At 54.0% G+C, this 13,495-nt stretch overlaps 1 protein-coding gene across 2 annotated transcripts in view; it reads left to right on the top strand.

The window, feature by feature from the left end:
- Positions 1 to 7,450: 7,450 nt before the first annotated feature.
- The window catches only part of CTDSPL (CTD small phosphatase like), a 111,557-nt gene continuing 105,512 nt past the window's right edge, over positions 7,451 to 13,495 (top strand). For both annotated transcript variants that reach the window (XM_080675664.1, XM_080675667.1), the window contains exon 1: positions 7,451 to 7,605. In XM_080675664.1, the coding sequence (XP_080531790.1) occupies positions 7,527 to 7,605 (79 nt within the window). In that variant the 5' untranslated portion in view covers positions 7,451 to 7,526. The remainder of the gene's footprint in view (positions 7,606 to 13,495) is intronic.

Raw genomic sequence — 13,495 nt, 5'->3', positions numbered from 1 at the left:
ACAGCATGACCAATGCCTTATCCTGGGACAATGGGAGTGCTGGCCAGGAGTGCCCAGGGGGTGAGTTTCTCCAGGGGCTGAGCTGGATCCCTGTGAGGCCTTGGCGGGGGAGGGGCGGGCGAGAGCCCTGGTCCTTCCCCAAGAGAGTCTCCACCCCTTGTATCTGTGGGAGAAGGTGGTGCCCAGTCAGAGGTTGGCATACTGTAAGCAAGCAGCATGGGTGAAACGGCCGCACCTTCATTCCCCTGCCAGGAGCTCTCCGGGACTTACAGAAACCGTCAGTGTCACGGAGCTTTGTGAATTCTCCAAGTCTGGCCAAATCCACGTGGCAAGTGTCTTCATTTCTCACGAACATTTTGCGTTCATAGTTCGAATGGTTCCACATGTCCGAACATTTTACTTCCTCAGTCCCATCTCCAAGCTCAGACCAGGACAGGCGCCCCCTTCTGGGCCACCGACCACCTGCGTGTTCCTGCTGGAAAAGCAAGGCCCAGAGAGAGGAAGCCCTTGCGTGTGGCCTCTGCCAGTGGAGATGGGGCCTCCTCAGCCCTGGGTCCCCACACACCTCCCCCTCCACCCACCCCAGCCCAGCCGGCAGATGTGGGGCACAGGAAGTGCCTCCATGCCATGTTAGCACCAGAGCAGGGCTGGGTAGACAGTGGTGGGTCTTTGGGGTCAAGACCCATCTGAGAATCGGCTTCAGTGCTGCGTTGGGGACGTGTGTGTGTGTGTGTGTGTGTGTGTGTGTGTGTGTGTGTAGGACAAAGCACAGCAGGTGCGAATGAGTGAGGTGTTGGGGACAGTGAGGTGTTGGGGACAGGGCGGGGGGGGGGCGGGGTGGTGGTGCAGAAATGGACGAGCTGATTTATTAAGATTACTTTTTCTCCTTGTACCCTCCCCTCCCCCAGTTCCAAAAGAGAGAGCCCAGCTCTCTCTCCACCTAGGCCTCTGGGGAAGTTTGTGGAAAAATAGAAATCGCCAGCAGGCTCCTTTGCTCTCACTGTGACCATGTCCATGAGGAGAGTCCCAGGAGACCAGAAGGGTGGGAGGCAGGGCTCAAGTGCTTGGCAGGGCTGGGACGTGGATGCCAGTCGGTGGGGGAGGAGGGAGAACCTCGCAGTGCCAAGGCGGGAGAAACCAGCCTGGGCAGACCTCCTTGTCACGTGTGCACTGTGCCCCGGCTTGCACTTGATCCTGTGCACAAGGCAGCTTGTACCTGTGTGTGCCAAGATGCACATCTGTGACCAGACCTGCCTGTGAGAGAGTGCACGTCACGGGCTATGGGCATGTCTGGGTCTGTCCGAGTCAGCTCTGCAAGCACAGGTCAGGGGATGAAGGGAGTACCCGTGGCTGGGCCAGAGCCCAGGGCCTGGGGAACCTGGGTGAGAGGCCAGACACCAGCCTGGCCAGGTGACACCTTGTGCCCTGGGACATAGGAGAGGTATCAATGGGGCAATCCGTCGACATGTGGGGTTGCACCTCAAGGGGCTCACTGGCTCTAGAGCAGCCTTGGGCAAACTACGGCCCGCGGGCCGGATCCGGCTGTTCTATCCGGTTCTCTTGCTCTCCCCTCCGCTCCTTTACTTTGAATTTATATTAGTTCACACAAACACTCCATCCATGCTTTTGTTCCGGCCCTTCGGGCCCTTCGGTCCAGTTTAAGAACCCATGGTGGCCCTCGAGTCAAAAAGTTTGCCCACCCCTGCTCTAGAGTCACCAAATCATTTTGGGACTCTCTGACTCTCTGCTCCATTCAGGAGCCAAAGCCCCTCCTGCCAATGGGCTGAGGACACACGGAGCCCTCCCCGCCCTGCTCCAGTGGCTCTTCCTTTGTAACAGGGTTTTAGGGTGGGGCCATGTCCTGTCCCCACCCAGGGCTCCGAGGAAGGACCTGAGACGGTGTCCCCTACTTCTACCCAAGTTCTCTGGGCAGGACAGGTCTTGGATTTTGGAGTTAGAGGGAAGTGACAGGGGCATCTCCCTCTAGGAAGGCTTCTTGGATTCAGGTACCCTGAGGATGTAACATCTCAGCCCAAGGCCCCAGAGTCTGTCCCAGACCATGCTGTGCCTTGCTCTCAAACTCCCCCAGTGCTTCCTGGACAACTTTATTCCGGGCATCCTTTCCTCTGTGCTCAGGACCCCGGCTGACCTCCCGTCTCTCCTCCCCAGCAGCCAGCATCAACTCTGCCACTCCATCCCGACCCCCAGACTGGCTGCCAAGTGGGGCATATCAATTCCCTCCTCTCTACCCTCCAGACAAGCACACAGACCCTCACATGCCTGAGGGATTTCTGTTAATACCCTGGGGGAAGCTGAACAGGAGTGCAAATCAAAATCGCTAGGTGAGGTCAAGGACATGAGTGAGGCCAATCTGGCTATGGTAAACCGCAGGGAGCTGGAGGGGACAGGAGCCAGCTTTCTATCCCATTGGGCACATAAATAGGACCTCACAACACGGGGGCCACCAGGGGGCAGGCTACACCTGCTGGACCACTGGTCCATTAGGGGCCTATTACTTGGGAGTGAAGTGTCTCTAGGCGGGAAGGATGCCTTACACATGTCCCACGTGGGGCCCGTTAGAAAGCATCCCTGGGGATAAGGGCAAAGGGAAACGATGCCTAGGAAGCCCCCGGTGTCAGTGGACAGAGGCATTTGGTTGGAGGGACCGAGGTGTGATGGGAGAGGGAGTCTTGGAAAGGAGGAATCAGGACGTCATGGGAGCATGGGTGTCGAGAGCAAAAGGAATAGCTGTCGGGAAGCCCTTAAGAATGATGTCGTGGGCATCTGAGTGGGGAAGACCAGACAGGGCGTCTTGGGACATAAGGAAGCCCTCTGGCTTTCCTAACACCACCTTGGTCTTCCAGTCACGGGAGGGGCAGCTGGAGTTGACAGCCTCCTTCTAGGGCCCTCCAGCTCCTCGCTTCAGGGGCACTGCTCCCGGACCCCTCCAGCCCAGGCAGGGCACCCGGTTTGGATTCATGTGTCAAGATAGTCCCCTGTGTTGCGTAAGCTGGTTTGCGTTGTTTTGCACTTCTACCTACGGAGAAAAGGCAGACCAAGAATGGAGCCTGCACATGTAATACCTTAATCAATAAAAAAAATAAAAAGAAAAAGAATGGAGCCTGGAGGGGAGCGAGTCAGAGAGGGAGAGCAGAGCTGGGACAGGCTGAGAAGGGCAAACCCAGAGACAGACCCCTAAGCTCCCCTGTACTGTTTCTGGGGCTCCCTCTCGGAGGTTTGATGTGCCTTGGCCTTCAGTGGTTGGCACCTGTCCCAGGTCACTGGGGCTGCTCTGCTTTCTTTCCCAGGGAACCCCAAGTGCCTGGGGCTGAAGGCCCTCAGGGCAGCCCTGGCTAGATCTGACATGCGAGAGTGTGACGGCCCAGCTCCCAAAACCTGCTTTCGGACACTCTGAGAGCCTGGGTCTAGACCAGAACCCAGCACATGACGAGCACTCGGTAAATGTTTAATGAACAAAGGTAGCCAAATTTACATTTGTCGATTCTGGAGTTTTTGTCACTCTTAGGCCTTTCCCATCCAAGATCAAAAAGGCATTTACTCATATTTGTTCTGGTGTATTTACTTCCTTACGTATGAGTTTTGTATATTTAACAATTTGATCTATCCGAGGTAAATATAGATTTTCTCCTCGTGGCCAGTCAGTTGTCCCAATAGCAATTCTTGAATCTCTCCTTTATCTGTAAAACCAAGATACTATATTATCTAGGTATTAAGCAATCATTTTAATGGCAGTCATAATGATTATGTCACCACATGGAAAAATGCTTTAATAGCTACATAAAAATTATGTCAACATCTAGGCAAGGGCAGGGAGAAACAGAGGGAAATAGATTGGTTAAATGATAGGACTGCGTTTTTTATGTCTATTACTATTTATGGAATAAATTGAAACTTTAAATGAACTGAATATGGAGGAGAAGGGGAAGAAGGACTTAAAAGATAGCAAGCTGTTTTGTTGCTTGAGCCTGAGACAAACACTTGGGTGTTTGTGTGTGTGATTTGTTTTGTGTTTGTTTGTTCTGAGGTGATCTCAGAAAGCTGAGGATAGAGGATGCAGGTAAGGGAAAATTGTTACTGGAGAGTCCTGGGAGTCATCCTATATAATAAAAGGCTAATATGCAAATAGACCGAACAGCGGAACAACCGAACAACCAATCGCTATGTGTGCGCTGACCACCAGGGGGCACGCGCGGAACATGTGGGCGTCAGCAGCAGGCAGCAGAGTGCAGAACATGACGGGCGTCAGCTGTGGTGGGATGGTGGAGCAGGTGAACAGAGGGGAGTGGGGGGTGCCAGACCAAGGCAGGGCGCCAGTCACTGTCAGCAGGGCAAGCCTCTGGTAGTTACTGAAAATTCTTCACTCCGGCCCTGCTCGCACCCACTGCCTGTGCCGGCCCGATTGCTTGGAGCTATCAGCAGGTGCGAGAGGCGGCCGTCAGCCCCGATTGCCCCTGATGGCTTCTCCACCTCCCCATGCTCCTGAGGGGTGATCGGGGCAGCAGCCACAGCTTGCACCCGCTTATGGCACCAGCCCCACTCGCACCCGTTGCCGGCACCGGCCCCAATCGCTCCACACCATTAGTGGGTGGGAGCGGTGGCGGCGGGAGCGGAGCTGCTGGCAGACAGGGGACCAGGGGCTGTGGCAGGAGGGGCTGGGTGGGAGCACAGAGGATGGGCTGAGACCCATTCCTGTGCCCACCGCAGTCTCATGGCCCACAGTTCCTTTCAAGGTGCACGAATTCATGCACTGGGCCCCTAGTTATTAGAGGAAAGGCCAGTAGAGAATCTGTAATGAAAACCACTTCCTTTGGCCCTGTACCCTGAGCTCTGAGCTCCTTCCCAGCCTCAGCTAAGTGAACAAAACCTCCAAGAGTCCCCTACCCGAAATAAATCAGGCCTCAGGCTGTGGATCAGTGAGTCCAAATGCTCCCATCACCTTGCCCTGGCTAATGGGGTGCTGTGTCAGCCAGGTAGCAGGGATGCTGATCTTTGTGGTTATACACTTAGGAATTATCTGAGGAACCATATCTCCCCACACAGCTATCTCTGGAAAATCCCTCTCTGACCCCTTAGAATTCAGTGGTTTTCTAAAATAGAATTCAGAGAACATTTTAATTCGTCAGGCTCTGGCCCAGCCATACCCACCCTTATAACAGATGTGAAGAGCATCAGAAATAGGGACATAGGGGCCCTAATCTGGTCTGTACTTGGGAAGGTTAGGCAGGGCATGTCCTGGGGTCTGGACTACTTAACTAGGTCTTGCCTTCCTAACCAGAAAGCACTTCTCCTCAACCTTCATGGCCCAACTGCCCCAGGCTATACACTGGGTCCCAAAGGTGCAGTTAGAAACGCTCATGCCAAGGCAACTGACACCAAGACCCTTCCTCCCCGCCTCGCACACAACCAGGATGTCACCTAAGGTCTGGCTTCGGGGACAACCCACCCCCTGCTCGCCTAGCTACCTCTTAGAGCAGCTACCCCCTGAAGTGCTCTCCCCTGCTTCAGCCACAGGAGCCCTGTCCCAGGGCTGTCTCCCACAGGACCCTCGCTGGGCTACACCTGGTGCAGAGACCAGACAGGCCTGCCGGCCGCCCCACCCGACCCCCGCAGAAGCGCGCTTCCTTAAATGTACAATACATTTTTGGAGAGGCTCGCTGGTTCCCCCGTGAGCACTCGACCTGGCTGCACCCAAATCCAAGCTCCAGTGTATGTGCAGGAGAAAGGTCCCATGGCCTCGCTTCTTTAGTTTAGGGCACAACAAGCCTGGGCGAGCCTACAAGGCCTGGAGTGCGCGCGCAACGCAGCGCCCCGCACTTGGGCGCTTGAGCGGCAGCCCGCCCACTCCGCCTGGCCCATACGTCACGCCCCGCAGCCCCGCCCAAGCCCTCCTGATTGGCGGGAAGCGCGCGCGAGTACGCCCGCCCCGCCCCCAGGCCCGCCCCTGCGGCACCGCCCCGCCCCCTGGTTTACAAAGCTGCTTGTGAGGCTTCCAAGTTGGAACGTGGAGGCGCGGGCACGGAAGGGCTCCCACTCTCCGGGCCGAAGAAGGGGCTCTTTCCGTCGAGCTCGTGCTCGAGCCGTCGCCGCAGGCTTGACAGTGGCCGGCGGCGCTTCAGAAGCACAGTTCCTGCCCCGCTCGGCCCGCCACAGGCCCCTTCCTCTCCCCAACCCTCGGTCGGGGGGGACCCCTTTCAGTAGAGCACCCGGAAATTCCCATTGCCCAGGCCCCCCTCGAAGGGACACCACCACGTGCCAGGAGGTTGATCCTCGAGGGCCCCGCACGCGGACTCTGGGGCACAAAGATGATGCGGATTCCGCCAGCACCCCACGCCTGGAGCCTCCAGCCCGGTCCACAGACGCCCCCATCCTGACGCCCGCTCACTCCTGGTTTCCTCATCCCCGGGCCTTTCCTAACCCCCCGTAACCCTGGGTTCCTCCGCACACCAGCGCCCGGGACCCCTCCACAGACGCCTCGGTGTAGGCACCACTCCTCAGCAGCCTCTACACCCGCACACCCGGGCGCTCCCGTCCACGTCCCTGCTCTTCGGTTCCCTCACTGGGACGCCCCTCACCCAGCATCTCCCTCCAAACACCCTCACGGGACCCCCAGCCCCATCCCACACTCTACCCCATACTCCTGCCTCTTCCGGGTAGATACCCCTCCCCAGGGCCCATCCTCACCCCCGCAGCCATGCGATCCCTCCAGGTCCCAGAGTCCCCGGGTCCCCGCACCGCGCACCCCTCCTACTCCACCACGCACCCACAGGCCCTGCTTATCCCCCCACTCCTCTCACCCCACTCGTCTGCCAGACCCCTCCCCACAGCCCTCACACCCCAGACCCCTCACCCCACTCATTTTTGCAGCCCCCTGACACCCTCTGACGCCCAGGCCCCTCACATCTACCTCCAGAACCTCTCTGGAATCCCCTACACCCCAACCCTTCGCCTCACTCATCTGCCCAGGACCCCCTGCGCGCGCGCCCCCCGCCCGCCCGCCCCACACTCACCGCCTCCATCTCACCCCGCACCCCTCTCCCCCCGGGGCTGGCGGGCAGAGCCGGCGGCGGCAGTGGAGGCCGGTCCCTGGGCCGGGACACACCCACTCGCCCGCCCGCCCCCCTTCTTTCCCTCGTTCCCTTCCTCCGTCCCTCCCTCCTCCCGCCCTCCCGCCCTCGCTCCGCGCTCGCTCCTTCCCCCTCGCCCGCTCCGGCTTCCCGCGGCGCCCGGCCTCCCCTCCGCCTCCCGGTGCGCGGCTCTCCCGGGCGCGGCTCCACGGTTCATGGTGACGAGGCGGCGGCCGCTCGAGCCCAGCGGCGGCAGCGGGAACTGGGGCGCGGGCGCGGGCCGCCTCTCCCCGAGCGCGGGGCCGGGCGGCGGGCGCGCCCAGGCGGCGGCGGCGGCGAGCGCCCCCCCGGCCCGCGGCCCCGCGCGCCCACCGCGCTGCACCCCCGCGCGCCCGGCAGGCGGGGGGCCGGGCCGGTGGGCGGCCGCCACGCCGCGCACCCATGGACGGCCCGGCCATCATCACCCAGGTGACCAACCCCAAGGAGGACGAGGGCCGGGCGCGGGGCGCCAGCGAGAAAGGTGAGGAGGGGCGCGGGCGCTGCGGACCGGGGCAGTGCACAGTCCGCACCACCGGAGTTTGCCGGCCGGCGCTAGCTGTCCGGCGCTGGCATGGCCTGGGGAGGGTGCGGGGGTGCGGGGTGCGCCCGCAGGGGAGGCTTTGAGTGTGCGTGTGCCGGCCGAGATAGGCCGAGCGTGCCTGCGTGGGCCGAGAGCGTGTGCGGTTGTGTGTGCATCTCAGCAGGAGGTGGAGAGTGCGCGGGGTGACCCTGCCTGGCTGTGAGTTTGTGTTTGTGCTCAAGCCGACAGAGAAGTTGTGAGCGGGTGTGTGTTCCTGGCAGGCTGTGAGTGTGTGCCCTGGTAGGTTTTGTGTGTGCACTGGACAGAGGGGTTGGGAGGATGTGTGTGCACGAGACAGAGGTTGGGAGTGTGTGGATGTGCCTGATGGATTATGAGTGTGAGTGCACTAACTTGTGTGTGCACACTCCGGCTGAGAGGTTGTAAAGATGGGTGTGAGTGAGTGCATGTTTTCCTAATGCGCTGTGAGTTTGTGTATGTATCTTATGTAGAGGTTTGTGTGTACGTAAGAGGTGGTGGTGTGTGTGGTGTGTGTGGTGTGTGTGGGAGAGAGACAGAAACACCTTTGCCTGCACGTGCAGGAGCCTGCAGAGATGTTGTATGTGTGTTCGCTCCTGATGGAGTTTGAGTGTGTGATTGTGTTCCTACACCACTCAACAGGCAGGTTGAGTATGTTGTGTCCATGCACAGGGAGGGTGTAGGGGTGTGTGCACTCTCACACTTGGAAGCTGTGTGTGCGCCTGCCTGTACCGTATGGATGTGTCCGCCAGACAGTGAGGCTGTGTGCCTGTGTGTGTGTAGTTGGTTGTGCAATGCTGGTTGGGGCTCGGTGCCAGGCAGTGCTAAGCCATCCGCCCTTCTCTGCTCTTTGCGGTCTCAGGGACCCCAGCCTGCAAGGCCTGGTCCTCCGTGGGCTCACTTGGGGCCCAGCTCACGCAGGCACGCAGGCAGCCCTGGGCCAGCACTGTGCTGCAGCACCTGGTTTGATTTTGCCACATTTTGGTCCCATCACCCTCTTCCGTTTCCTCCTCCCTTTTTTTTTCTTTTTGTCTCGGCCCCTCTCTGAAACTTGGTGTCCCCCTCTCTCACATGTCCTGCTTACTGTTCCTCTCATGAGCGGGCCTGAGGCTTGGACAGGATATTCTGAAGGGGCCAAGGAATTGAGCTAGTTTTGTGCTGATGATGAAAGCTTGCCTCCCTTTCTTATTGCTATGCCCCAGCAAACAAACACCTGGGTGGAGGTCAGGAGCGGCTCTGCAGGAAGGACCCCTCCCCTCTGCAAGCCTGGCCTGGCCACACTGACTTTGGGAAAGAGTCCCATTTCTTTCCAAGTGTTACCACCCTTGCTGTGCCAGTGAGGTGAGGTGGGCAACCCTTCTGAGGGAGCCGGGTGGGGTGGGGGAGCCCTCCACTGCCTTTCTCTGAGGAGGGGCCCCTGGGCAAACCCACCGGGAAAATGCAAGAAACAGCCAGAGGTACCCTCAGATGGGGAATGTTCAACCCATTTGCACTTTCGTAGACTGTAAACATTCTGTCTGCAGACTTGTTTTCTTTTATGTAAAATGAGAATTCAAACAACCCCCAGGCATTTTTCTGTGCCTTACCACCTGGCTAAAAACTTCTACCAGGTGAGCCTCTATGTTCAGCCTTGGAGCCCAAGCAGGCCGCACCGAGGTGGCCTGGTCTTCCTGCCCTAAGGACTGTCAGTGCTTGGGGGCCTGGCCTGCAGGCGCTGGGCTGGGTGTGTCCCCTGGGAGGGTTTAGTAGAATGCATCAAGGAGGTGTGATGCCTGTACTCCCGCACCCGCTGTGGATTGAGTGTTTTTGTGTGATGCTTTGCCAGAGAGAGAATCCACAGCTCTGAGAGGCGAGGTGGGGCATAAAGCAAGGAAGTATTTGTCAGAACCTCAGCCCTCCTGCTGGCCCGCACCTGACTCTGGGATCAGGACCTCCTCAATTTTCTCTTTTCCTCTCGCTGCTGGGCTTTTTCAAGTAGAGTCAGTCCATCCAAAATCCAAACGGTGTCCAAATACTCAGGATGGTGCATGTTCTCTTCTACTTGTTTACATTGCTTTTCACCACAGCCTTTTATCATCTTTAACAGCTCATTCTGTTTGTTTTTCAGTGTCGGACTGGTTGATTGTTAACTGATTAGAGGAATTCTTTACCCCTTTGCTCTGGGGGTGGGGTAGCTAGCCAGTAGCTTCTTTTTGCTGAAGCATTAAAATCCTACTCGATTTAGTTTTTTTGCTTTTAAAAAAAAATGGAAATAATTTTGGTTAATTACAGTGTGGCAATAAACTTTGGAGCCAGACTTTGGAACAGCTTCTTCCGATCCACAAACCACTAAACAGGTTTAGCAGTGCTTCTCACGTAAGCATGCTGATGTACTTAGATAGGCACAATGCGTTTTACATCGTTTTAATTCCAGGCAAACACTTAATCATTTTTGTTTTTAAATGTGGGGAATGTTGTGAATTTTTGCGGCAGGGAAGAAACTGTTGGTTTTAAAAGTTTTACTTTCATCATGTATCCTGCACAGTAGGAATCAAAATGACTGCCTCTTGGGGTTGATCTGAAGGTTAAATGAGTTAAGGACTCTACCTGCTTCACCTAGTGTCACTGTTTCGTAAGCCTGGCTTTAGGGGTAGATTTGCAAAGGAAGTGCTAAGCATGGGCTGTAGTGTTTTGCATGAATTGAATTACTTCTCGACACTTTGCTATGTGGTGGGGCACCATCCCAGAGGACTGCCAGGACTGTCCCTGTCGGCCTTGGCCTGTCAGGGGAGATTGATTCCCTAGTTGTGTTTGATTTGATTGGTAGCGTAAAGATGCAGAGACAGATTTCCCCCAGAGTTTAATTCCGTCGGCTCTGCTCTCTGGAAATTGACTCTTACAAATCAATAAGAAAAAGTCAAGACAGTACAGTAAAACGTGGTCAAGGGATATACACAAGAAAGTCATAAGAGAAGAAATCCAAATGTCCAAGACGTGCATGAAGGGGTGCTCCGCTTCCTATGAAACATTTTCATGCATCAGCGTGGTTACACGTTTAAATGGTGGCCAACCTCCAAAGTAAATAAAAGTTTTAGGGAATGGATGCTCTGAAAGATTTTTTTGTGAGAGAATAAATAAAGTGAGTACAGACTTTTTAGAGAGTAATTTAGCACTGAATCATGTGGCCACAAGTAACCGAAAACCAGATTTACACTGCAGCATATACCCATATAGGAGTTCATTTTTCGCACGTAGCAAGCAGTCTGGAGGTAGGCGACTGCTGGCTTTGTTTCAGCAGCTCCTCGGTCAAGGCTGACATCATCCTGATTGTCCCGGCTTTCGTTTACGTTGCTGCCACCCCTCTGAATACCACAGTCCCCTTCGGGGCAGGGAAATGGGACAGTGCCAACCACATCTATATCCCTTTTACCTGGAAAGCAAACACATTCCTAGGGAGCACTTCGCATTCTTTTGCTGATGTTTAATTGGCTGCAACTGGGTCACGTGGCCACCGCTAGCTGTAAGCAAAGTGAGTTTCCAGCTTTTTTAGCCTTTGTTGTGGGAGGAGGAGAGGAGACGATTGAAAATGAGGGGGAGCAGGTAGTGAGTGGTTCAGCCAGTCAACGATGCTGGCTATCCCTTCCAAGCCCACTTCCACTTCTGGGTGTCTCTCCTGTTGAAATAGCCTCAGATGTGTGCAAGGATTGTCACTGGTGGCTACATTGCCTGCAAGAGCAAAAGTTGGAACCTTCTTAAGTGTCCACAGGCAAACGATTCGACTCTGGTACATCCATACCACAGACTACCGCAAGGCAACTGGAAAGAATGAGTTAAATCAGATCAAATATACTGACAACTAAATTTCCAAGACATTTTATTTGGGGGGGGGGGGAGAAATTTGAAAAACAGTTTAAATAGTATGATGCTAGCTGTAAAAGCACGCACCTGCAAAACTGTGCATATTCTAGAAATACAAAAAAATCCGGAAAGAAATACTTCAAACTGACAACAATGATTTTCTCTGGGGAGAGGGCTGAGATGGCAACTTTGCCTTTCTGTTTAAATATTAATGACAATGTACTCGTGTTTTTCAGATGAATCTTTTAAACTAAAATAGAAAAGAAATTCCTCGTCGCTGTTTGGAGGGAAATAAATAATGTAGGGAATTTAATAATGATGAAACAAAGAACCCTCAATTAATATGCAATATTAGCAAGAACATATCAACGCCAGCTAAACGGTTATTTTGTAAGCTAATACATGTCCCTGGATGGGATTTCTCTTAGGCAAGTTTATTTTGGCAGATATTTTGGCCCAAGGTGCTAGGTAGATTTCTCCCAAATGTTTGCAGCACTCAAGCTTAACCTTTGGGCTGCTAACAAAATTACAGCAAGCGGAAAACTCTTGGAAGCAATAGTTCTTTCAGATGCCAGAGACATTTGAAGTAGAGTCAGTTTGATTAACTTTTTAAACTTAAACCTTTTATTTAGAGACTAGAGGACCAGTGCACAAAATTCGTGCATGGGTCTCGGCCCTCACAGCCCCAGCTTTGTCTGGAAAGTCGTCCGGACATTTGGCCGGAAGGATGTCCGGACGGTCGTTCTGCTGTTTGGTCTAATTAGCATATTAGCTCTTTATCATATAGGATAACTGTGGATTTACATGCAGTTTAAGAAATCACACAGAGAGCCCCGATCCCCTCTACCCACATCTCTCCAATGTTAACATCTTGCAGAACTACAGTGCAAAATCAGGATGTCGACACTAGTATAGTCACGATGCGGAAAAGTTCCATCATCCGGAAGGCCCCTCAAGATGCCTTTGTTCGGCCACACCTACTTCTCTCCCATCCGTACCTCCTCCTTAGCCCACTAGTGTGTTCTTCATTTCTAAAACTTGGTCGTTTATATGCGATCTTTTGTAATTGACCTTTTTCAGTCAGCATAATTCTCATTCCCTGGATTTTCACCCAGGTTGTTGCTTGCGTAAATAGTTTGTTCTTTTTTATATTCCATGATGTGGATATACCCCCGTTGGTTCAAGCATTCACCCTTTGAAGGACACCTGGGTTGTTCCTGGGTTTTGGCTGCTAGGAATAAAGCTCCTATAAACATCAGTGTACAGAGTTTGTGTAAACACAAGTCTTCATTTCTCTGGGATAAATACCCAGACATGCAATAGCTGGGTCTCACGGAAGTTGTATATTTACTTTTTTAAAAAAATTGCCAAACTGTTTTCCAGAGTACACGTACCATCTTTCATTCTCACCAGCAACGTGCAAGTCATCCAGCTTCTCTGCATCCTCACTAGCATTCAGGGTTGTCACTGTTTTTTATATTAGCCATTCTGCCAAGTGCGTAGTGGTGTCTCATTATGGTTTTAATTTGCATTTCCCTGAAGGCTAAGGATATTAAACATCTTTTTATGTGCTATATATTTTTAGTGAGATGGCCCTTTGTATCTTTTGCTTGCAGTTAGGATTTTTTTTTTTTTCTGTTGAGTTTTGAGAAATCTTTACATATTCTAGATGTTAGTCCTTTGTTGGGTAAATGGTTTGCAATTATTTTCTCCTTGTCTTTTATCAGTTTTTCCTTTTCTTGATTGTACTTTTTGTTGTGGTGGTGGTAATCCTCACCAGAGGATATTTTTTCATTCCTTTTTTTAGAGAGAGTGGAAGGGAGAGGGAGAGGGAGAGACAGGGAGAGAAACATCAATGTGAGAGAGACACATCTATTGGTTGCCCCCCACATGCGCCCTGACCAGGGCCAGGGATTGAGCCTGCAACCGAGCTACATGCCCATGAGCAGAATCGAACCTGGGACCCTTCAGTCCACAG

Source organism: Plecotus auritus (genome assembly GCF_963455305.1).
Source record: "Plecotus auritus genome assembly, chromosome: 6".
Taxonomy (NCBI): domain Eukaryota; kingdom Metazoa; phylum Chordata; class Mammalia; order Chiroptera; family Vespertilionidae; genus Plecotus; species Plecotus auritus.
The sequence above is the reverse complement of the archived record's forward strand: the minus strand, read 5'-3'. Positions and strand labels throughout refer to the sequence as shown.